The sequence below is a fragment of the Odocoileus virginianus genome, chromosome 9, assembly GCF_023699985.2.
Source record: "Odocoileus virginianus isolate 20LAN1187 ecotype Illinois chromosome 9, Ovbor_1.2, whole genome shotgun sequence".
NCBI lineage: Eukaryota > Metazoa > Chordata > Mammalia > Artiodactyla > Cervidae > Odocoileus > Odocoileus virginianus.
In genome coordinates, this window is record NC_069682.1 from 49,460,685 (window position 1) to 49,486,248 (window position 25,564).

Consider the following 25,564-nt stretch of genomic DNA (forward strand, 5'->3'; position numbering starts at 1 on the left):
CTTCTACTTTTCCCCCTTCTATTTGCCATGAAGTGATGAGACCAGATGCCATGATCTTAGTTTTTTTTTTAATGTTGAGTTTTAAACCAGCTTTTTCAATGTCCTCTTTCACCTCATCAAGAAGCTCTTTAGTTATTCTTCATTTTCTGCCATTAGAGTGGTATCATCTGCATATTTGAGGTTGTTGATATTTCTCCTAGCAATCTTGATTCCATCTTGTGATTCATCCAGCTTGGCATTTTGCATGATGTACTCTGCATATAAGTTTCATAAGAAGAATGACAATATACAGCCTTATAGTACTTATTTCCCAGTTTTTGAACCAGTCAGTTGTTCCATGTCTGGTTCTTCTCAGGAGACAGGTAAGGTGGTCTGGAACCCCCATCTCTTTAAGTATTTTCCACAATTTGTTTTGACCCCCACACAGTCAAAGGCTTTAGTGGAGTCAATGAGTAGCAGTGCATGTTTTTCTGGAAATCCTTTGCTTTCTCCATGATCCAACAAAGGTTGACAGTTTGATCTCTGGTTCCTCTGCCTCTTTGAAATCTAGCTTGTACATCTCGCTTCATGTATTGTTGAAGCCTAGCTTGAAGGCTTTTGAGCATAATCTTGCTCGTGTGTGAAATGAGCACAACTGCCTGGTAATTTGAACATTCTTTGGCATTGATCTTCTTTGGAATTGGAGTGAAAACCAATCTTTTCCAGTCCTGTGGCCACTGCTGAGCTTTCCAAATTTGCTGGCATATTGAGTGCAGCACTTTAGCACCAGCATCTTTTAGGATTTTAAATAGCTCAGCTAGAATTCTGTCATCTCCACTAGCTTTTTTCATGGTAATGTTTCTTAAGGCCCACTTCCCTTCACACTCCAGGATGTCTGACTCTAGGTGAGTAACCATACTGTCATGGTTATCTGGGTCATTAAGATCTTTCTCATATAGTTCTTCTGTTTTTGCCACCTCTTCTGTTTCTGTCCTTATCGTGTCCATCCTTGCATGGAATGTTTCCTAGATATCTCCAGTTTTCTTTAAGAGTTTTCTTGAAAGACTCTTGAAGAGTCTTTCCCAGTCCATAGTTTTCATCTATTTCTTTTCATTTAAGAAGACCCATTTATCTCTCCTTCCTATTCAAGGGATACACACAACAATATCTTTGAGATATTTCACAGATACTGAAACCTGCTCCAGGTGGGGGAAGTTAATGATTAATGATGGTATGCTGCCCATAAGCATGTAGACCCCAGACCAGTTGGACCTGAAGGTTAATGATGCTGACTCCTACTTACCTCACTACCAGCCCAGCAGAAGAATGTCCAGGAGCTGATCATGCCCTCTTTAAACAATTAATATAGAACTTCTCACTATCTTCCCCAAATTGGGACACATAGTTTTGAGGGCACGAGCTAGCTGTGGCCTGCTTTGCCGGCAAAGCACTAAAGCTATCCTTTCCTATTTCACCCAAGACTGTCTCTGAGATTTGATTGGCACTAGTGTACAGAGATGCTGAGATTTCCGCACCAGTATTGATGTGAGGTGGCATGGGAGGGGGTGGTGATGGCTGGGTGCGCAGTGGTGTTGCAGACAATCTGAGGCTAGAGGTAGCCTCTTAGGGAACCACCCCGGCCCCCGCCCCCAACTGAGATCCAGTGGCTCTGCCAAAGTGAAGGCAGCTCTGGGAGGAGAAAGAGGCTCCTCTTCCTTTCGACGGCAGGGTTTGGAGTTCTGCGGGTAAACTGAGTCCAGGGGCTTAGCTCTGCTTGTTGCCTGGCAGGCAGCTTGGGCTCCACCTTACGCCCAAGCACAGGGCAGGCAGGGCTGGACTAACTGCTTTTCTTTTGGGGGACAGGTGGGAACGTTAGGTGCCCAGATTGAGGAGGGGACGTTGGAGCTCAGGTGGGGAGCGCTGAGTCCCGGTCCCTCTGCAAGAAGGGACACAGAGGTCCTCTGCCAACGCGGCCTCCAGCCTCCCCGCCCCTGGCCAGCCGAGTCTGGGAGGAGCTCGGCGCGTCCCCGCCTATAGGCGGAGCGGGGGCTGGGCCTGAACGGATTGGGCGGGGTGGGTCGGGGACGCGAGGCTGAACGGGGCCCCACACAGGCCGCGGCGGCTGGCTCGGGCCCCTAAGGTCCCAGCGGCGGCTGGAGGAGGAAGCCAGGCGGCGGAGGAGAAGGGGAGGCGGAGGAGGCCGAGGTGGAGCGCCGCTCGCGGAAAACTCTCTTCCCCGGCTCAGCAGGGAAAGGTACAGCGCACGCCTGCTCCCCGATCCTCGACCCCCGGCCGCCGGCCCCGTTCGGGCTCAGGCTGGGGCTGAGTCGACCGTGGGAGGGTGAGGGGCCCGCAGTAGCCCCGAGGGCTCGGCCGGTCCGGGGCTCCGGCAGCTAGAGCGGCGGTCACGCGGGAGGGCGAGGGTATCCGGCGTTCCCGGAGGCTGCCGAGGGCGGTGGGTGCCGCGCCCCTTTGCTCGTGTTGCGGGAGGCGGCGGTCCGACCCGGCGGCGGTGGTTCCCGGGGCAGGGGCTGCGCTGGGGTGGAGGGCAGGCGGGACCCTGGGGCTGCGTGCGGCAGGAGAGCACCCAGTGCGCCCGGCGGGCGTCCTCGGTGGGAGCAGACAAAGCCGGGCGCTGACGCCCCGCGACTGCTGGGGAGACCCAGAGGGTGGGCACTGGGGAGGAAAGAGAAGGCGCCAGGGCGATGGTCGGGACGCTGGAAGAGTCTGGGCCGTCCTCCCAAAGGGCGTCCAGGTAGTCTCCTCGCAGGAGGTATGGGGGGAGTCCCCCGGACAGGGTGGGGAGCAGCTCTCTCCGAAGAGCCAACTAGGTGCTCACAGGCTGCTGTAGGCTAGGCTCCCTACCTTCTCGGAGAAGGGTAAGGAGTGTTGAGTGCTCAATTTGGGGGAAGGGCTTAGAGATAGAGCTGGTGAGAGGCCTAGGGACCCCCTCGGAGCTTGCACTAGGAAAAGGCATGGCCTGATAAGACAAGCGCTGTAGCTGGCACCTGTGGTGAGTTGTGCCCACAGGTTGGTTGCAGGATCTGCCGGTGGTTGCACATCCCGTGCCAGACCGCAAAGTAGGTGGGTAACTTGTCTATGTTTGGAGCAGGCAGCAAAACGGCAGGTGTTTAAGGTGGGGTCATTGGAATGGGCATGCATGCATCTGAAAGTGTGTAGTGAAGGACCCACATCTGCATTTTGCCTCTTTGCCCCTCCTCCCCTTTCCTCTTGTTAGTTGAGGTTGAAGCATCCCAGTTCCTGCCACAGGCTAATGCCTCCACTAGGATTCCAAGGTAGTCTGCTCCCTGTCTCATTCTTCAGTTACCTCTCCTCCTGGATCATTCACAGCAGTACTTCTTAACATGCTTTGGCACCCTACCACTTCCATTTTATGATTCCCCCCCCCATCTTTTTTTCTTCATCCCTCATTCTCCCCCAGCTACAGATAACCTCACTTCCCTTCACAGCAAAACTTCTCCAGAGAGCTGCCTGTACCTATGGTCGCTGTGTTCTTCAGCTCACTTGACCTGGCTTTGGTCCCACCACTTCATTGAAACTGCCCTAGCAAAGGTCTCCAGTGGTTTACACTCCCCTACAAGCAGATATTCCTTGACCTCCCTTGGTCTAGTTCATTCTTTGCAATGTCCTCTCTTGACTGTTGGTTTTCTTCCTCACAAACCCCCTTTCCTCCTACCAAATTACTTGTTTTTAAGGATGACTCCTTCACACAGTTGTAAATGTTGGAGGATTCTGGGCTCTGTTCTTAGCTCCCTCCTTTCTCCTGAGTCCCTTCTATTTACGTTCCCCTCAAGCTCTCATTTTTTCTTATAATTTTTAAAATCATTAAAATCAAACATTAATTTACTAGCACAAATCTTAAATGTACATCATTTTCATTCTCATAATTTTATGTAGCAAATTTTATCTTCAGTTTCAAGCTATCTAGCCACAATCTAATGATTTATGATGTTATAGGTATGAAAACTTAATATGGATGAAACAGAATCCTGACTGCACTCCCCAAGCATGACCCTCCTCTGGCCTTCCCATCTCAGTAAAGGCCCCATAACTCACCTGCCATCAAAGACAGGAAACTAGGTGGCATCTTTTTTCCTTCTCTCCACAGCTGGTACTACATCAAGTTCTTTTGCCAAATCTATCTCAGGCTATTCTTCATACTCTTGACTCCATGCTACTGCCCTAGGCTACTGCCCCAGGCCAAGCTACCTTTTCTGTCTTGCTTGAATATTGTAGTAGCTTCTGCCTGCCTTCCCCAAGTCTGCAGTTGTGTCCTCAAATCCATTTTAACAGCAATAAGAACATTTTAGAAAAGTATTGAGTAGTCTCTCATTCCTCTAAGACCCTCAACAGCTCCCTTTTGCACTTGGAGTAAAATTTCAAAGCTTTCCCCTGGCCTTTCAGGTCTTCAATGATCTGGTCACTGCTGACCTCTCCTAGGCTAATCCTGACCACTGTCCCCTTTGCATTTTTCTGACAGCCACACCTGAATCACTTCTGCCATTTGAACACCTAAGCTTTTTCCTGCCCTGTGGCCTTTGCCTGTGCTGTTTTCTCTGCCTAGAATGTACTTCCAAGGTTTTCTACTGGACTGGCTCTGCTCCTTCTTATTTTTCAGGTCTTACCTCAAATATGTCTTCCCATCATTCTTTGTAATTCATCATAGCACCTGATTTACTTTCTTCATTATGCTTGTCACAGTTCACAACCATTTGTTGCACTTGTCTGTTTACTCCGTGTAGCGTCCTAAGGACTGGCCCACTGTTGCATCTGGAGCATCTAGCAGAGTGCCTGGAATGTAGCCAATACTCAGGCAATCTTCAGCCAGGTGGGAAGGTCAGGCAGTGCCAGAGCCCCCTGTAAATTTCAAGTGATCATAGGACTTTTATTTTCTTTCCTTGAAAGCAGTTGTGCAAATCATGCAAGAATCTGAGGGGGCCAGTGGGAAAAAGGGAAGTAGAGATGGTACAAATGGCTTAAAGGTAGGCCTGTACACGTAGTGGGAGACTGGCTGGATTTGGGGGGTGTGGAGTTGATGTGGATTGCTCTGGGTTGGGGATCAATGATTTCCTTTGCTCCCTTTGGTGGAAATCCAGATTAGGTCAACAGAAGGGTATGTACCTGTGTGCTTGTGTATGTTTTCTAACTCAGGAGATAGAGATGGCCTGCGCAGCCAGGGCTTTATTTCAGGTTAGGGTGACTGCTGGGTACCCAGCCCTGAGGGCAGAGAGTTGAAGGGGAGGAAGAAGCTGAGGTTGGGGGGGGGGGGTCCTCTAGTCCTTTATCTTCCCACCCACAGCTCTCCTCTTTGCACAGAGGAGCCCAGCTGAGAACTGAGCTGTTTGGCTAGTGCTCTCAGAATGGAGGGCTAGGAGTCAAGGGTCTTCAGATCTGGGAGTGGGAAGCTCAGCCCTAGACAGGGAGACTGGTGATGGACCAAGATAACATTGTGAGGTAAGTGCTACACCTAGAGGCTTGGGGTTCAGATCACAACTGGGTCGGCATGCGAAGGAAAGGCTTTGAGCTGGGATAGAGGGGGCAGAAAAGAGGGTGTCCTGGGTGGGAGAAATTGAGCAGAGGCCAAGAGGCTAGTCCAGGGCTCTGGTATACTCACTGGGTGCCAGGGAATATTCTAAGGACTGTGCAAATATTAGCTCCTTTCATCCTCTTAACAGCTCTATAAGGTAGGACTTATTCCCATTTTACAGATTGGAAGACCAACCGGCATAGTCATACAGCTCAGTAGTGACAGAGCAAGGATTTGAACTTAGGCAATCTGGCTTCAGAATCCATGCTCTAAGTCACTCTACTCTGTCACTTCTGTCTTACCTCTCAGATATGCAAGCTGAAGTCTTTTTAACAAGTGTTTTTTTCCTGATTCCCAAAGGTGTTTGGCCTTGGGGCTGGAGAGGTAGGAAAGAAGTCAAACCCTCTAAGGTAGAAGGGGTCCTTACTCAGAGTGGGTGGCTGAGTCTGTCTGTTTCATGTCTCCCCTTTTCTTCTAGGAGGGGCACTGTGCCCAGGCCAAGTAGGATGTCATGCATAATGTGATTTCGGGGAGCTAGGGAGGACATTTTGTTCTGGTACCAAAACAGCTCCCTGCTTGAGATGCCACCATTAGAATGTCACTTCTTTGATTCAGCATTGCCCCATTGCCCTCTTCATCTGCCTGTGGCCACTCCAGAGAGGTCAGATAGGAGCTCTGCAGATAAACTAGCCTGTTTTGGATTCCATCTAGGATGTTATGAGGTGGAGGTTCAGACTTGGCCTTGGGAAACCTGGATGAGGGTCTAAGTAGGGCTGGGTTGAAGGTGGGAGTAGAACTGGGGGAACAGAGAAATGGGAGCTGAAAAGAGCTTAATCTACTTCAGTATTGGCCCTGACCTTACTTCTTTTTGTGTCTGTAAAATGAGAGTCAAGAGACTTTTTTTTCTTTGATCCCCAGAGGCTGTGGAAGCCAGTAACTCCTTGAGGTCCATGCTTGAATACCTTCTTGCAGACCCAGGGTAAAGGAGGGAGGACTTCCCATGGGATGCCAGCCTGCAGGAACTGGGCCAGAAAGGAGGGGGTGGGCAGGAGGGTGTGGCAGCCTTGTCCTTTGAGGTTTTCCTGTTTGGTCATGAGGATGCCTCGGGGCAGGTGACTTGGCCTTCCAGGGGCCTGGCTAAAAGGCAGAAAAAAGGTTTGTTGACCACACAGGGATGGAGTCTCCTTGCTCCACATTCTGACCCCAGGTTTTAAGGGATCTGCTTATCTATCTCAGCAGACCTCCCAGTCCCCGAGGAAAAGAGGGAGATTCGGTGGTGTTCTCTTCTGCATTTTCCACCTTGCTGCTGGAAGCTCATTAAGCCCATGTTTCTGAGGAGTACTTCTTCTCTGAAGTATACAATGGGCTTGTCTACCCTGCCTGAGTCCTTGTCTGCTGAGTTGAGGTGAAGACAGGCTAGAGCTGAGGGTGGACTTCCCAATAACTGTCACTGGGCCTTGTTACCTGGAATTGGCATCTGACATCTTCTGTGCCCCATCCTGGTGCTTGGAGCCACTGGGAACACAGGTCAGGGTCCCCACTAATCAGGAAATAAGAGTGAGCCACGCCAGTTGTGATATGGTAGAACGTGGTTCAGGACAGCTTCTTGGAGGAGGTGATGCTTTAAGGGGGCTCTGAAGTCCTGGGTGACTTTGGCCAACACAGGAGGGTATGGTTTTCCTGAGGTGGAGTGGGAGCCCAAGCCTGGACAAGTCAGCTGAAGCATTGATTGCCAAGCCACTGAGTCTAGACTTGATTCACCAGGCCCCCAAGGAGCCGTCGAAGCTTGCCATGGGTGCAAGGACTTGATTACATCAGTGGTCTATAAAAGTGTTTCTCAAACTCTAGCATACATGTGTGTCATCTGGGCAGCTTGTTAATAATATTCAGGTTCCATTACAGCAGGTCTGGGATGGGGCCCGAGACTCTGCATTTCTAACAAGCTCCTGGGTGGTGTGATGCTGCTGGCTTATGGGTTATCTTTGTGTAGTGAGGGTTGAGACTGGGGACTTTGGGCCAGGCAGATGCAGGATTGGCAATGATCAGGTGAGACCTGAAACAGGTAAAGGAGACTGTCTTGGCTCCTGTGGACCGTGTTGGGTGAGGTGTAGAGACTACTTGTATGAGGGCAGGGCAGAGGGGAGTTATGAAGAGGGTATGGGATGGAGGGGCTACTCTGTTGGGAGGTGGGGCCAAGTGAGGGGCTGCTGGGGACTTGGGTCTCAGGTTGGGAACACAAGCCTGATTTCTAGGTTGCCAGACTTTGAGGAGCTCCCCAAACCATGAGAAAGTATCTTAGGTGACTGCCCCAGGGCAAGATGACATGCGGGTAGCATGTAGGGCATCTTATCTCTCCCCACAGCCAAGCCGGCCTATGGTTAGCCAATCTGGGGTGAGCACCCTTCCTCCAGCCAGGGTGTGGCCAAGGAGATTAGGGAAACAGCTGACTCCAGCCCTAGACATGCCATCTTCTCCTCAAAGTCCCGAAAGTCTCCCCAGCTGCTGAGCCATCATCCCCCAGCAAGTAACGCTTATCCCCGCCTGGCCTGCGTGAGTTCTTGTAGCTGCCCTGATGGTTGCATGAGTTGCTGCTGGGCCACGTGGGAGTGGGGAGGCCTGAATGCTTCTCTCTGCTCTGCCCCTGGCTGGGTCACTACACACAAGTGTCTGCTCTGCTTTGAGGCCTCAGTTTCCTGTAAATTGAGGGATTCAGTCCCCTCCTTGGGGAGCAGTGGGGAGAGTTGCAGGGTTTGTTGAGTGGAACACTGCATCTTTCCAGAATGGCAGCTTAATACATTTCAATCCTGGATTACTATTGAAACTCATGTGCTAATGATGGAGTAGAGTGAGTGATTTGCCTAGAAGAGCTATCCAGCTTGATTTGGGGGAATCTCCCAAGACCCCTTGTTCTCTGAGCTGTGCATAGCCTGAAGGGTAGTGTCTGAGGCCACTGGTCAAATGAGGTCCCTCTAGACCCTAGCAGAAGTGTAGGCAGTCACCTTACCCAAAGGAAGGTAGGAAGAGCAGACTCTAAAGACACTGGTTCTGCTGCCCCGGGCAGTTCCAAGAGGGGCTTTCAGGCTGAGCTCCCAAAATGTCACTCATAACTCCTAAAAGGGGACCCTGTGCTCCCCTCCTTGATTCCTACCCATGTGCTCCCTGCTGTGCAGGCTGTCCTGAAGGGGTGGACTGTTGCTGTTTAGTCGTTGTGTCTAACTCTTTGTGACCCCATGGACTGCAGCCCGCCAGGCTCCTCAGTCCATGGGATTTCCTAGGCAAGAATGCTGGAGTGGCTTGCCGTTTCCTTCTCCTGTGGATCGAGCCTGCATCTCCTGCTTTGGCAGGTTGATTCTTTACTGCTGAGCCATCGGGGGAAGCCTGAGGGGATGGGAGGAGGAAGTGTTTCTCAAAGACTGTTCTGAGAAGCCTCAAGGTTTCAGGGGACAAACACGGGGAAGAAACTGGAAAAGCTACTCCACAACTCTGTGGGAGACTCAGAAAGCGTTTAAAAGACTCTGACAAGTCCTGTAGAAAAGAAACTGGTATTTCCTAAACTGATTTGATCATACAAAGAAAATTTTTTTGAAGACAACTTATAATGACTAACTGACCAATAAAACACCTGGTGGGAAGGGCTGACGTGGGAGGATGTTGTTCCATGAGAGACTATAAACATGGGTGACAGGTGGGCCCAGAAGTGCCAGGGAGGGGAGGTAGGATGGAGCAATAGCTTCCTGGCAGAGGTGGACTTGGTGGTTTGGGTTCAGTTTGGACAGTCAGTGGAAGAAAAAGGTGCTGTAGAGGGAGGGATGGCCAGGAGGAGACTGGGACCCAGAACGAGTCCTGGGTTCTAGGAAGCTTTGCTTCACTTGGTGGGTGGGCAAGGGACCCAACAGTAGCCAGGCCTGAGTCTTAGGGATTCTGGGAGGGCCTCCTACCCCATCATTCCCTGCCGTCTTCTTGCCCTACAAGTTCTCTCCCATCTTTTCATCTCAGAGAGTGGGACTGTGATCCCTGGACAAGAAGCTAAAACCTCTCTATGCCTCGGTCTCATTGGTACTGTGAGGATAATGCTATCTCCTTCATAGGGTTGTGTGACACCCAGATTTTTGTTGCCTGCTCTTAATGTGATTGACATGGCTGCAGGCAGTGTCTCCAGGAGGATCCTGGGGAAGCGACTATCAGAGATTTGAAAGGTACAAAGGTCAGGAGAGAGCCTTGATAAGGCCCACATGGGGTCTCATTGTTAAGATGGCTCATTATGTTGACCTTGCAAACAATAAAATCACAGAGATCCTTGAGATGACCAAATTGCCCAAATGACATTCTGTTTTCTCACTGGCCTACCTTCTCAAAGCTACGAGACCACCAGATTCCAGACCTCTGGCTATGTGACCACAGGACTCAACTACAGGCTAAAAATTAACCACCTCTTCAGAGAATTTTTCATTGGTGGGGTATAAGAAAGACCCTGTCAGAAAGGGAGGACGATGGTTCTCCTTAAGGGCCAGTCACCCTCTCTTTTCACTCTAACAAATTTCCCTTTTCTTGCCTGACAGCCCGGCTTACTCTCTTTTTCTTTGCATTCACCTTGAGGCTCGGGGTAGGGTCTTGATTAGAACAGAAGAGTGATCTGGAAGGGCAAGAGAAAGAGTGAGTGAGGACTGGCTTTCTGGGGGAGTGGCTAGCAGGGTGGGGAGATCTGGGCAGAAGGCGGAGGTTTCACATGCCCTGTGGGCCAGGTCTGGGTGTGGGAGTCTTGGGGTCCAGTGGGTGTGTGCAGAAGACAAGGGGCCTGAGGGCAGGGAAGAGGTGTCAGGGACCTGTCTTCATTCATTAGGCCACTGGGAACTGTTGAAGGTTTTTGGGCAGGGCAGTGGTTTGATCAGAACAGTGTTTGAGTGAGAAAGGTGGCTGGGTGTGATGGTGGGTTAGGAGTATAGGACTCCCCGTTGGGCTTCCGAAGAGAATTGCTGCGCCCTTTCATGTCTCAAGCATGGGGCCAGGAGTGAGTGAACTGCTCATATGACTCTTAGGTTATCAGAGCTGAGTCATTTTCCCAAAAGGTTAAGAATCTCACTTTTGTCACCTTCCCGGAAGGGGTGTCTAAAGTGTAGGACAGGGAGAATCCCTGGGCCTGTGCTCCCCCTGCCTCCCCTGTCACTGGGACAGGAGGTCAGTGAGGTCACCCTGCCTTGTCCCTTGCCACACCTCATTTCCTCTGAGGTGTGAAGACCCTGTTCAGCAGCTCAGGTGGAGGCGATGGAGTAGGGCATTTCAAACAACGATCCAGAAATTGCCGTAACAGTGCATGTGGGTAAGCGCCCTATGTGCTGACTACAGCCCTCAGGGAGGCCCTGGGTGCTCCGTGGGCTTTCTTACCCAGTTCAGCTGCACTCTCTTCTTCCTTTGCCCCTGGTTCTTCTTCAAATAGGCAGGAACCCTAGGTTTCTCCTGCTCTCTCTAAATCAGGAGTCAGTAGGAGGGGATGAAGAAAAACATTTGGATTCAGCCAAACCAGGGTGGCTTAGCTGGGTTGGGGCAGGTAAATTCAGTACCCCTGCCTCTCAGTCTAGATTCCATTTTGTTTTTAATTAATTATTTTTGGTTGTGCTGGGTCTTCACTGCTGTGTGGCTTTTTCTCTAGCTGTGGTGACTGGGTGCTAGTCTGTAATTGTGGTGCCTGGGCTTCTCATTGTGGTGGCTTCTCTTGTTGGAGCAAGGGCTTTAGGCATGCAGGCGTCAGTAGTTGCGGCTCTTGGGCTCTAGAGCACAGGCTCAGAAGTTGTGGCATTCGGGCTTAGCTGCCCTGTGGCATGTAGGATCTTCCCAGACTAGGGATTGAACCCATGTCTCCTGCATTGGCAGATAGATTCTTTACCAATAAGCCACAAGAGAGGCCAGTCCAGATTCCTTTTATTGTCTAGCTGCTTCTTGGGGGAGGGTGTTAAGGAAGGTGTGATTTAAGGCTGAGAGAAGTAGCACTTGGAAATGAGTTGTAATTTATTAGGAAACAGAACAAAGAATCCAGCCACCTTCTGCAGCCTTGTCCGAGGCCCTGATGGACACATAATTCCTCTCCTTCTGGTGCATGGGGCATGAGCAATTTCCCAAACATGGGAATGCTGGCAGTGCCAGCAAGTGGCATGACTAGCTCTCAAATCTGGGTTCTAGGACATTGGTTTGATGCCCCTTTCTCAAGTCACAGACCCCTCAGAGCCTGCCTCCACACCTTCAACCATGCCTTCCTACCCACAACCAGAGCTCTTCCCCAGGCCAGTCCAGCCAAGAGGCGCCGCGCCGCCCCCCCCCCCCCACCCCGCCCCCTACCTCCCCAAACTACTGACTCCAGGGAGAGAGGACTGATGGATGCTCTGAGTGGACAGGCAAATAGCTAGACCTTAAGTCAACAAAGTAGGAGACACGCAGGACCACCAGTGGGCAAATGTTCATAGGAAAGATTTTTTAAGTGAGGTCTTTAAATGTTGAATGCACATATCTCTTTTACTTTCTTCTGTTTTGGAAAATTTTAAAAATCATATACAATTAGTGCAAAAATTTGAGTTAATCTGAGAAAGTAACTCAAGAAAAGATGATGAATTTGATTTTCATTCTCTGGCTTTAAGAAAGAGTAAAATCTGAGCCTTAATATCTTAGTATATCCTGGATTGCCTTATGTCAGATGACAGGTTGTGGAACCTCTCTGAAACTCACTCAGTTTTGTCCTCTGTAGAAGGGGGATATTGACATGATTAACCTAAACATTCCATGTGAAAAGCTTAGCATTGCCCTCTGTACCTCAGACATACTCAGTGAAAAATAGTGGTAACAGTGATGATAGAATTATAAGAACAGACTTTTCTTGATTCTAAATGCTGGTGAGTTTTTTGTCTTTGAACTCAACAAAAGAACTTGAAGAATATGTCATTGTCTAAGCTCAGTGTTTTAACTCTGTAGGTGTTTTATGGATTAATCATGGGGCCCACATATGCATTTTGAAATGAATACCATTGGCTTTTCTGACTTGGTTCCAGCTCTTTCTGAGGCTGGCAGGTGATAGCAGGGGAGGAGGGCGGTGGTGTTCTGCTTCAGGGTTGAACTTTATGAAGAGCTCTTTACTGGGTATAAGGAGAGCACAGTTAAACTACCTTGGAGTTACCAGGAGAGGAAAATCTTGGGCCAGAGAGAAGAGGTGACTGTTTAGAGGGAATTATCATTTAGCTGCTCTTAGAATTTTATTTTGTGCTACCAAAATCACCATCCTTGTCACTATTTATGGAGGGTAAAACCAAGGGCAAAGGGCTGTGGTCTGGCAAGCCTTAAGTCAGTCCCCATGGGACCCACAGCCCACCTGACTAATGCCTTGGCCAGGAGGCGAGTGGCCTCTGGGCAGCAAGTTTTGGCAGTGTAGCTAGGGTAAACTGCTGGGCTGGGGACACCTCCTGCTAGCCCTGGGTGCCTGGTACAGTTTGTACAGTGTCACTCTGTGGGGAGGGGTAAGGCAGAAGTGCCAGATCGAGGACTGTCCTCAGGCCTGTTGCCCCGGGTGGCTGACCGAGGGCCTGAGAGGTGGGCAAGTGCGGGGTAGAGAGCTGAGCTGGGCATTGACAAGCCTGCTTTGCCCTTCACACTGTCTGGGTGGCCTCCATCACACCTGTGAATCTTTCTGAGCCTGTTTCCTCATCTTTTAAATGGGCACCAGGGTGTTTGGGAGGATTAAATGATGCCATGAATGGAAAGTGCCCAGCACAGGGCCCGGCACACAAAGGGCTCAATAAATAGAGATTTACTCTGGGGTTTATTTAGTAACTGGACTGTGGAGGGATGTTTTCTTCATGATCATGCATGCCACCTGTGCTCTGTGATAAACCATGTTGTGTTTGGGGGGTGGTGAGCATTGAAGAGGGAGCTTTGCAGGAAGGGAGTTTAGAATGAAGGGGAGCCTCTTCCTGCAAATGCTGCCTGAACCAACAAAAGCCTTGGATAGCCCAACTATGCCATTAGGAGCCTGAGTCCTGGGCTGGGTAGAATGGGGACCCCACCCGTAGCTCCGGAGCCTCTCCTGGAGAGGAAAATCTTTCCTTGAGAGAGCCATGGGTGGGGTCCCCACTCTACTTAAGAGCTCCCCCACCCCCCGGGGTTGGAGGTGAAGCACAGATCGGCTTTGTGCAGAGTCACGAGGGGCAGGCAAGGGGGAACCGCGCCTGGCCGAGCTGTCTCACAAGCCTCAGTTCTTGTCAGTGATTTTGAAAGAGTCAGTGGAAACTGCTGACTGTGCTGTCTTCCTTCCCTCCAGAACAGTGAGGCTGCGGCTCCTGGCAGGGAGAGGGGAGAAGTCCTGCCGGGAGGCTACCTCTTTGTCTGCCAGCTCACACCTCCCTGGCCTCAAGTGCCCCATCTTCTGAATGGGAGGATCTCCATGTGGGGACACTAGCTCAGTTCTGGGGCTGGTTAAGGCCATGCCTGCCGGTGATGCCCTATGCAGTGGGGCTGGGAGAGGGGCCCTAGGCTGTGTGTTTGGGAGGTGATGGGAGGTGGCCCAGAGAAGCATTCCTAACTCTCCTGAAGTCCCAAGGAGAGAAGACCTGGGCTCTGGAATCAGGCCACCAGGGCCCTTCTCCTGCCTGTGGGTCCCTGAACCAATTTTTGTCTTTCCTACTTCACAGGCTTGTTGTGAGGGGGAAAGGAGATGACCAGTTGACAGAGAACTTGTAAGGGTTGGTCCTGGTGTCATGACTGGCCACCCAAGTCATGCTGACCCATCCTTGCTCTTACTTCCACATTCCTTCGTTCAGCAAATCCCTAGGAGGTCACCACAACACTTGCGGGCTCTGGTCCCCTCTTGCCTCCCACTTCCTCTGCTCTGGTGCCACTCTGTCAGAGAGGCTTCCCTGACCGCCCCATACAGAGCAGCTACCTCTCCCCTTATCTGCTTTGCCTTGTGGCACCTGTCACCCCTGGTGACTCAGAGAGTAAAGAATCTGCCTGCCAATGCAGGTGATGTGGGTTCGATGTCTAGGTTGGGAAGATTCCCCTGGAGAAGGAAGTGGCAACCCATTCCAGTATTCTTACCTGGGAAATCCCATGGGCAGAGAAGCCTGATTGATTACAGTCCATGGGGTTGCAAAGAGTTGAACATGACTGAGCGAATAACACACACTCAGAAACACACACACACGCACGCAGGCACACACAGGCACACACACACACATACACCTGTCACCCCAATCCTTGATGGGGAGGCATCTGGCTGTTTCTGTATCTTGAGAGCCTGTCACAGAGTAGCACTCACTCAACTTTATTGTTGTTGTTAAATACACAAAAAAATTATCATTTTATCCATTTTTGAGCATACAGATCAGTGGTATTAAATATATTCGCATTGTTGTGCTACCATCACCACTATCCATCTTCAGAACTATTTTTCATTTTTCAAAACTGAAATTCAGTACCCTTTAAACACTAACCCCATTTTTCCCCACTCCCCTGTCCCTGACAACTCCCATTGTACTTTCTGTCTCTGTGAATTTGACTATTCTTTGTGCCTCATATAAGTGGAATCATACAGTGTTTGTTCTTTTGTGACTGATTTATTTCACTTAGCATCATGTCTTCAAGGTTCATCCATGTTGTTGCATGTGTTAGAATTTCCTTCCTTTTCAAGGCTGAATAACATTCCATTATATGCATGTACCACATTTTGTTTATTCATCCATTGATGGATGCTTGAATGGATTCCATCTTGGCTATTGTGAATAATGCTGCTATGAAGGAGGGGGAAGCTGCATCTTGAGGGAAGCAAAACATATATCCCTCCAAGAACTTGAATGGGAGCCTAAGATCCATTAGAGAACAGAACAAATGTGATGGCAATACCCATTTTGCAGATGAGAAAACAGAGTCTTCCCTGGGTCACTAAGAGTTAGACCTCATCCTTGCACTTTGGGTCCTCTCTGAGGGTTTTTCCTGTGAACCATGGTTTCCATGAAAACCATGGTGCTAAAGGTAGTCCCAAAGGAGGAAACTATTTAGCAAGCTGAGTCATCAAGGGAAACATAAAAGTGTGTGTGTATACGTGTGTGTGTGTGTGGGGGGTGTTGGGGAAAGACAAAAGAGAATGAGAGGAGAAAGAAAAGGTGTCTTCCTGGGGTTCCCTAAGGGCCATGGTGATTTGGGTGCCTCAGAACAGGGCTAATATGGTCTCGAGGCTGATTTTCTCTCTCCAGATTCAGCCCTTCCCAGAGTACTGAGTGACTATGAGTACCATCTCCCATCAGCTCTCCCCTGCCTATGGCCTGATTGATGTCACCAAGGGCAGTCTCACACCAGTGTAGTCACTGGCATAGTAATCAGCTCTGTGGTCTCTTATACTTCTGGAGTTAATGGCTTCCTAGAGAGGTGGTTAGAGTTGGGGTGTCAGGTCCTGCTCAGAGGGAGGGAATCCAGGCCATGAGGTCTCATCCTAAGGGTGAGCTAAAGGGAGCCACAGTGAAACCTGTGCCTTTAGGACTTTGCTGGGGACACAGGACACCAGCTAATAGGGTCTGGGGTCCCAGCTGGCCTCATTCAAGGTACGGGTTGTGGATGTTGGCAATTTGATCTCTAGTAGTTTGATGTCAGAGCACGATCCACTCATTTTTGCTGAAGGTGGGTGGGATCTCTAGGATGGATACCCTGGTTCCACTGCCAGCTGAGCTTTATGCCCATCAGAAGGACCCTGCCCCTTCTCTGACTTCTCCCCTTCCTTTTTTCCCCTCCTCCACCCCTTCTCAGGTAGTCCCCGGTTTCTGTCTCTGCAGGCAGCTATAAGCTGGGTTCCTGAAACAATTCACTTAGTCTATCCCACCTTGCAGAGCATCAAGGGAAATATAAACTAGCCAAAGGACTCACCTCCCCAGGAATGCCTTCCTGTCCTGCCCACCAGTGCCTTCGTGGGTCATGCCTTTGGCTCTGACAACCCCCCAGACACTGAGTTTAGGGCTGTCTTTTTTCCATGCAGGGCAGGCTCCCCACTTCTCTTCTGAAAAACGCTTACAAAGCCTTTTAAAATTGTGCTTTTAGGGACTTTACACATGTGGTTACAGGGAAGAGATGTGGGTAATAAAGACATTATGCTTGGAGAAAAATCTAAGTGCCAAGAAGGAAGATGGGGCCCCTAGACCCCTTCCCCATCTTGGCCTGTGAGGGCCAGAGAACACTGCTGGTGGGAGGGCTCTGCAGAATGCAGCCCACATGCTTTGTCCTTTTCATTGATTGAGCTTACAGTTGGCAAATGGCCACCGTATCTGATGCCTACTCCCCACCCACTCCCTGGCAAGACTGGTGGGATAGTCAGGCTGAGTCAAGGTTGGGGGGTCGGTCATACACAGGCTGTGGGATAGTCTGGTTGATGCCAAGGCCAAGGTCCACTGATATTAGGGTTGGGGCCAAGGTTGACGCTGGAGTCTAAGCTCAGATGAAGATAGGTTCTTCTACACATGAAACGGAGCTCTGGGCCCTAGAAGAGGTGGCTCCCTCTTCTGTACTATTCTCTGTGGGTATCATCCTCCCTTTCCCTCCCTCTCTGAGGTGACCCTGGCAGATGGCCCCGTCTTTTTTCTGTGCTATCATTAAATTTTCCCAGCAGTCCCACCGGGTAGCTGTATCTATCCCCATTTTACAGAAGGGAAACTTAAAGACAGGAGGAGGCAGGCATTTACACATCAGATGGGGCTTCAATAAATATGTCCAGGAGAGGGGGTACAGGTGCTATGCCTTTGGGGTGAGTTCAGAGGTACTTGGAGGTGAGACCCAGAGAAGGGAAGACACTAGTCTGGGGTCACTGCCAAGAGAGACTGAGCTGGGGCCTGAATCCAGGTCTCTGGGTTCCCAGGCCAGTGTTCTCCCCCTTCCCCCTGTGTCTTCTTGGGTCACAGACTGCTCTTGCCTTGTCCCCACATTTACCCACCCAGCCTACCTTCCGTGACTGGCCAGGCCTGGCTCAGCAATCCTACTTTTTTCACTTCCTGCCTGGCTAGCCTGGGTGAGGAGGGCTGGAGAGGGTCTGGCTAGGAGGAGTTCAGGCTCAGTCCTTCCCTGGGGTTGAGGGTGGGAGGAGCCTCATGGGCAGACACAGAGCCCCATTGTCAGGGCCGCTGTGCAAAGCAGCTGGTCTGGGATTTCTGGGCGTTTTTTACATTTGAAGAATAATTGCATTGTCTAGGGGGCCCTTGAGACTCCAAATCCCTCCCCAGACCTGTCAGGCAGTCCAGAGAGATTCCTCAGGACCAGTATCCCAGCTTTCCTTCCCCTCCCTCCCTCCCTCCTGTGAGGAGCCTGAGGCAGAGAGGGGTTCCTTCAGAGAAACTGAGGTAGGGTTGCTTCCCCAGGGCACTAGGAGTATTTGTTGGGAGGAGACCTGTTTAAGTTCCTGAGTTTGCTTGAGGAAGGTGCAAGTGGCCCCCAAAGCTCTGGACAGAGCTCACATGAGCAAGCATGTGGCGTAGAGAAGCCTGCTTATTGGAAGGGCTAGGCCCATTTTGGAGTGCTTCAGCTCTTGGGAGTCTGGATTCTAAAGGGTGACAGGAGGTGAGCCAGGTGGGCTAACTGCTTTGGTCATACAGTTGTCTGGGATATGGTCATTCATCCTGGGGTGACCCTGAGAAAAGGACAGGGAGACAGACCATCTGGGAGCCTGAGCCTTCATTCAGAAGGGAGCCAAGGATAGGCAGACTTTGTCTTTTGTTTCATTGTTTCTTCTGAGAGACAATTCTGGGAGGGTGAGGGGCTCCTGGGAGGCTGGTCCCTTGTGGCATTGTTTTTGTTGCAGTGGTCACTATTAGGGAGGGAATTAGCCTGATAGGCTGAAGTGGGCTCCAACACTGGGGGGGGGCGGGGCGGGATGGGGCGTCCTGCACCAACCTGGGTCGTTGACACTCCTTGTGATTCACTCCCAGGGCTTGAGGAAGGGGTCACCAGTCTAGTCTGGGACCTCAGCCCCGCTCAGTGATTGTGGAACTGCAGCCTCACTCGAGTAATAGGCAGCAGGATTTCCTGGGGGTGAGATGCTCATGCTTTGGGAACAGGCTGGGGTTGGGTGGTGATGGCTGCAAAGAACTCTCATTTCCAAGATGTCTGTAGCTTCAGGAAATATCAGTGGAGCAGGCCTTGCTGGTGTTTCAGTCAGCACAGAGTTGTGCAGTTACACAGTTGCACAAACTCTGTATCCTTCACAAGGCTGTACATGTGTTCAGAGAACCCAGAGCCCCCTTCTCTAATGTGTGGGGAGGAGTGTTTTCCATAGGCCTTCAGAGAGGCTAGGCTGGGGATACCTGAGTCTTTGGTGAAGCTGGAGTACGTGTATATGTTTGGAGCAGGGAGGGAGTGTGTGTGAGTGAAAACTGAAACTGGAAAGAATAGCAGGGTTCAGAGGGGTCAAGGGCTGACATACTGAGGCCTTCCCCATAGAAGTACATAGTAGATGTTCATGAATTGTTAGATTTTTATCCCTGGCTATGCTTGTCTTGGTTGGATGGCATTACCGACTCAATGGAATGAGCTTGGGCGAACTCTGGGAGATAGTGAGGGACAGGGATGCCGGGTGTGCTGTTGTCCAATGGGGTCACAAAGAGTTGGACACAACTTAGTGACTAAACAACATGCTGTCTTTAAGGGATGGAATTTGGAATAGGTCCAACAATCCTCCAGGAGTGCGGTTCAGTCGGAGGAGGCAGGCAGGCAGGCACCTGGAGAACAGTGATATGGGGTGTGGGGTTGACAAGACTTGACATGAGGGGTAAGGGCAGAACTTCTCCTTAGGATGTTTTTGAGCCTTGTGAGTGCTCTGGCCCTTCAGTGGTTTTACTGTGGTTGAGAAAGCATAAGGAGATGCATGGTGTCCCCAGTTCAGTTCTGGGTCAGCAAAGTGGCTCAGCAAATTTAGATGTTGGAGGCCAGGACTAAAACATGTTTTTAGTATCTGGCAATTAGGAAATTCTTCTTGGCAGGTTGGGTAGGACTATCTCTTTTACTTTTTAAATTTCTTGGAGGGTAAATTTCTGAGGGTGACAAAATGAAACTGGTGAGTATGTTGAGAGAGGGCGGGTGGGAAAGTGGCAGTGGACATGTGCTTGGTGGCTGGTGCCCATTCATGGCACCTGGCCTCGTAGCCTTCACTCATCCTTCTTTGGTGACCCTGCCACAGGACAAGGCCCTTCTTCCCTTTATTCTCTCTTCTGTCTGCTTTCCAATTTGGCTACTTGGGTGGGTTCAGTTGGGGCAGTGTTGGCTCTGGCCTGCAGGGGGAGGTGGTGGCCTGCAGGCCAGAGAAAATGGGAGTGAGGGTAGGAGGGGGGTGGGGGTTGGGTGGGGAGGCGGTGAGGCATCTGGATATCTTGAACCGGGGTGGACCTGATTTCTTGAAGCGACTAGGCATGGCCTGCCTGGGGACATGGGGGCCCTACCCTCCTACCCCTGTTTCGCCTTGGAAACAGGAGCCCGAAGGCAAGAGTCTTTCGCCCTGTCCCTGCTCCTTCTCCGCCTCCTCCTCCCCCTCCCCCTCCCTGCCTGGCTGAGCCAGCACTTTTTTCTTCTCTCCTTTATCTGCTCCAAAAGTACAGGGTGTTCTGTTTCTCCTATGCATACAGATCAAGGAAGGGGATGTTATTTATTTATTTATTTATTTATTTACTGAAGGCAAGAGAAGGAGAGGCAAGCACCAAGGAGCATTAAGTGATTTTTCTTCTCCAGTAAGGCATTTTCTCATAAAATTTAAAAATTTCAAAGGAAGAGATGGCACAAACCAACAGAAAACAAATGTGCTCCCTCCTATTCTGAGGTAACAGAGGGTCCAAAAGTCCAGTTCAGCATTTACCTGAGGGCCCAGCACACAGTAGGTGTTGCTATGTATAGTTTCCTCTCTTCCCTTCAGTTTGTATCCCGGGGTAGACTGACTCTACGGGAGGATGGAGATGCCTCATTTTGCCATCTATGGACAGTGCTTGCGGCGTCTCTGGCTTAAGGGCCCCAGGGGTTGATAGGCCCATCTGGGACAAGGCTTGTGGAGACAGAGAACTAGGGTTAGCAGTGAGGGCCAGTGGAATAGGTGACTGATATGGCCCCTGTTTACCTGTTTCCACCATGACTTCTCTATAGCTCAGATGGTAAAGAATCTGCCTGTAATGCAGAAGACCTGGGTTTGATTCCTGGGTTGGGAAGCTAAGGAATGGCAACCCACTCTAGTATTCTTGCCTGAAGAATTCCATGGACAGAGGAGCCTGACAGGCTACAGTCCATGGGGTCACAAACAGTCAGACACAACTAAGCAACTAACATACATACCATGGCACCCTATGCATGATGTCTCTTTAAGTTGAAGGTCTCTGATATGTTGGGAACTTGGGGTCCTTTGAGGGTTCATCTTAAAGGCAAACTGCCTGCCCACATTTCCTACAATCCATTCCTGAAGCCTATACCAAAGGCAGTCTAAGAAAAATTTAGTTATTATCAATTTTCTAGTTTTTGTGTTAGATGATGAGTTCTTAGATGCTTATTTTAAAATAAGTAAATACAATCAAAATAAATAAATAAATAAATATCTTTAAAAAATTTAGCTACAGAACTTTACAAATGATTTTCCTGGACAAGGCTCTTAAAAATGCTGACAATCTCTAGACATCCATATAAGGCCTTATTTAACTGTCATAATAATGTAGGTTAGGACAAGCTGGACCGCTTGAGAGAGAAAGAAATGGAGATTGGAAAGCCAGGAAGTTTAGGTATCCCCCACCCCAATGTGCTGCCCCAAGCATTTCTTCCCTCCACAGGCCTCCCAAGGCTGAAGTTATCCTACTCCTCCACGTTTTCAGAGGTGGTGCTCCAGGGAGCCAGCGAGTTCTGCCTGAGACCTTAGGGACTTGAAGGAGTAGAGAGATCCCGTTTCATCCCAGTTACACCTTAGTCTCCCCAGGAGCTTTTCGAGAAGGGGTTCCATCTGTAAGGTCTGAGAACCACTGCAGTAATCCCACCCCTTTACAGAGTAAAAGTGGTTGTTTTGGGGGAGCAGCCTCAGGTTGGGGGTGGGGCTGGAGGCCTAGGGAGCAACGCCAAGGCAGAGCCCCCCAGGCTTGGAGAACTGGGGCGTCGGGGCAGGGTGGGCAGTCTCCATACTCGCATAGCATAGCAGAGTGCTCAGTGTTTACACTGGTTTACGCAGGTGCTCCCTGCGTGTTTACAAACCTGATGTAGAACACACTTCTTGCCTGCGCTGCGGGGTGGACTCTTCCTCTCAGTCGGCCGCTGGTACAGGCAGCCACACCCTCACCTCTAATTTTAGTCCTCCCAAGGAGAACCTGGGGAGGAAGCGGAGGGAGGCAGAGGGGGAGCGGAGGAAGGGTAAGGGGGAGGGGAGGAAAGGGCTCGAGCCAGCTCTGACCTCCTTGCTCCCAGGAGGCTGAACCGAACATCACTGGGGTGGGGGTAGGCGAGACCAAAGACGCACTAGGAAGAATGTGGAAGCCGGGATACAGGTTCTCCTAGGAGGAGGGGAGCCCCTGCCTCTGAAGGTCTCCGTGTCTCGGGCGCCACCTTCCGGCCCTCTAGGGAATAGGTCCTCCACCGAGTCGGGCAGCAGGGGGATGGGGGGTGGGGTGCAAGTTTGGAGAGAGTTTGGGGGCAGGAATGGGGTGACACTCCTGTCCGTGTCCAGGTGTGACATCGGCAGGTAGAGTGGGAAGAGGAGTTCAAGGAGCAACTTCTCAGCCTGAGCATATTTAAAAAAATAACTCTTTTAAAATCTGTGATAAAAAAATGTTAGAGGTGGGATGGAAACCTAAGTGGTCAGACCTTGAAGTGTGGGAAGAAGGTTAGTGCACAGCTTTTATTTTTTACAGTGAGCCAGGAATAGTTATTGAGGTGTTTATGCATACATATATATAGTGGCACTAACCACCATTCATAGTACATTTCCTTCCAGTCCAGAAAGTTCCCTTCTGACCCTTTCACTCATTCCCCTCCTCCCAATCTCTCTTCTAGCATCACAGATTCATTTTACGGCTTCATGAATTTCACATAAATAGAGTCATACAATATGGTGCTCTTTTGTTTCTGGCTTCTTTTGTCAATGTAATGTTGTTGAGAGTAGGTTGGTTCTGTTTGTTGCTGAAGAATATTACCTTGTATGAGTACACTACAAATAGCACAATATATTTTTCTATTCTTCTGTTGATGGACCTTTGGGATATTTGTTTTTGGTTATCATGAAGAAAGCTGTCATGAACATTCTAGTGTATCTGTTTGGTGGAGTATACCCTGTTTCTCTTGGGTGTTTTCTTAGGAGTGGAATTGTTGTGTCATAGGAAGGGTTTTTCTGAGCTTTATTAGATTTATATGCCCCCTCTCCATTTCCCAGCAGCTACTTTCCACTCATGAATTCATTTCCTTGTTGTTAGGTCTTGAATACTCTGGATAGTTTGAATAACTGGACAGTATGCAACTTCTGCCTCTGAAAGCTTAGCAAAGGCAGCTTGGGTCAGGAAGGAAGTGGGGACAGGATCTGAGCTGAGTGGCCCCTTGGGATGGCCCAAAGATACCTTCAAGCCCTTATAGTCACTCTGGGAATAGAAGGGCAACCTCTCCCAGCCCTGGGGCCAGATTCAGGGACACCTTTGGCCTCTCATCAGCTCCCTAGACTGGCGTCTCTGAGCAAGCTGGCTTAGTGTAACTGTCAATTTGATGTCTGGCCTCTGGTGCCACAGGTCCTCACGGTCCACTGTTTCCTGGGCTCTTTGCTGCTTTGTGGTGACTGAGGGGCTGGGTGGCCTGGGACAAAAAACCGGAGACCTACCCGGAATAGCAGAGGTTCATTCAATACCAGCCTCGTGGCACTTTCTTGGGGGAAGGTGGGACTGTGTCCTGCCCACCAAATTGCCACCTCATTTAGGCTCTGAAAGACTAACAGAAAGCAAGAGGAGAAGAGAAGACAGCGGAAGGGAGAGTGAGGGCCAGGGAAGGGCCAGGCCAGGGAGGGAGAGTAGAGGGTCTAGTGCAGTGGGTACAAGTATCCTGGGCTTGGTGCCAGCACCCTGAGGTCTGTACAGCATCCTGGGGTCCATGTGAGCATCCTGAGGTTGGCGTGAGCTGGACCACAGCAGTGATGCTGGGCTGTGCTGGGTTGTGCTGATCCGGGGTCAGCAGCACCAGGGTCAGTTTCTCCTAATTTTGACCTTCTTGATCATCCTCTTTCTTGCTGACTCTTGTCTCGTCCTTGAGGAAGAGGCAGTACCTAGTTGATCTGGGGTGGGATTGATGGATTTCAGGGGTTTGGGATGGGCTCTCAGCTCTCCTACTTGCTGATGAGGGCCCACAGTACATAACCTCCTTCCTATTTCCTTCCTTATGGCTCCCTCTTTTCCTCCCTCCCTACATCCTTTGGAGATGGCTCTTCTTGCCCAGATCCTCAGAAGAGAACGAGAGGGCTCAAGGTCCCCCCTTGAGGGCAGAGGCTGGGAGCATCTCCTGGGGCAGGTGTGAAGTGAAGGCAGAGCAGGTGAGCTGTGACCCCCTCCCCGCTCCAGGTTCCTAGGAGGCGAGTGTGGACGGTATGCAAAGTTGTGAATCCAGTGGCGACAGCGCGGATGACCCTCTCAGTCGTGGCCTGCGGAGAAGGGGACAGCCTCGTGTGGTGGTGATCGGCGCTGGCTTGGCTGGCCTGGCTGCAGCCAAAGCACTTCTGGAACAGGGCTTTACAGATGTCACTGTGCTTGAGGCGTCCAGCCGCATCGGGGGCCGCGTGCAGAGTGTGAAACTCGGTGAGTGCCTCGTTCATCTCAGTCCAGTCATCTCCCTAGGTCACCTCTTGCCTCCCAGAGCCCTGGCCTAGCCTGAGATCTTGTTATTTTAGTTTTTTCCCCAGGGTTTAGTGTTCTGCCATGCATGCTGCCTGGGCATTTTCCAGAAACTTCCTTTGCCTACTCAGCACCCTTCTGAGGTGTGCGGAATGGGAGTCTGGCCTCTGTTTTTGGAACAAAATCTAGAGTTCACAGTGTTTAGGTGGGAGAGGACACCCAGAACCCAACTGTCTTTGTAGTGGGTAGACTTGTTTCTACTTCACAAGAAGGGGAATTGTGAAAGTTTCTATTAGTTGTTAACTTTTGAATATGATTTAGTATACCATTACTAAGAGCTAGCCCTGGGACAATAGGAACTCAGCGCAGTGGAGGTGGAAGAAGACTTTGGGCCTCCTTGCGAGTGATGGGCAGGTCTTAGGATTGTCTGGGAAGAGGATCTGTGTAGGTTTCAGAGTATTAAGGCTTCTGGAGAAGGCAACCAGTTAAGAGACACACCCCAGGAGTGGGCAGATTTAGCTAGGGGTCCTAGAGGGTGGGGGATTGCCTGAAATGCAGCCAGAGGTCAGGGTTTCCTAGCCAAGGGGTCTGACAATGAAAATGGCCCAGTGGGACTACCCATGGTGGCCTGGTGTATGTGGGTTACACTGACCCTCCATAGGATTTTGTGTCTATTGTTACCTGGGCTGCAAGGCCAAACAGATTCTGTGCATTTACTTTTGACGAATGGGGCAATTGGTTCAGAAAAGTAGGTGGTCAGGCTTAGAACAAGCAGAGGTTGAGGAGACATGGGAAACTTTTTGATTTTTTAAAAAACTTTGATCACATTAAAAGTCTTCCTTAGAGCATTTCCTGGAAGGTATATGTGAAGTTATATCTGTCTTCCCTGGCAGACACAGGAATATGTGTTGGCAGTGAAGACGGAAGTGTGTCCCAAAGCACAGTGGAAACCTGAGGACAGTCAGCTGGGGGACCTCCTGGGGGAAGCCTGGAGACTGCTCAACACCAACTGGCTGGCTAGGAGTCTTAGGGATTGGCTGGCTAGGAGCTTTAGGGATGGGATGGCTCCATTTGTGGTTCTCAAGTCTTGATGAGACATTCAGGGTCTGACATAAAAGCGGAAGACGGGAGGACAAATGGCCCAGTCTCAGTGGTAGTTGACAACTGAGATGTGCTTTGCAGGGAAGTTGGTAGAGGGAGCGAAGTGGAAGGAATG

General features: G+C 50.4%; 1 protein-coding gene across 5 annotated transcripts in view; it reads left to right on the forward strand.

Moving 5' to 3' along the window:
- Positions 1-2,056: 2,056 nt before the first annotated feature.
- Positions 2,057-25,564, forward strand: part of SMOX (spermine oxidase) — a 35,067-nt gene continuing 11,559 nt past the window's right edge. For 3 of the 5 annotated variants that reach the window (XM_020877061.2, XM_020877063.2, XM_070472380.1), the window contains exons 1-2: positions 2,057-2,233; positions 24,079-24,312. In XM_020877061.2, coding sequence (XP_020732720.2) covers positions 24,105-24,312 — 208 coding nt within the window. In that variant the 5' untranslated portion in view covers positions 2,057-2,233; positions 24,079-24,104. Of the gene's footprint in view, positions 2,234-17,779; positions 17,878-24,078; positions 24,313-25,564 lie in introns of those variants that run through there. The other 2 variants (XM_020877062.2, XM_070472379.1) reach the window with 2 other exon arrangements.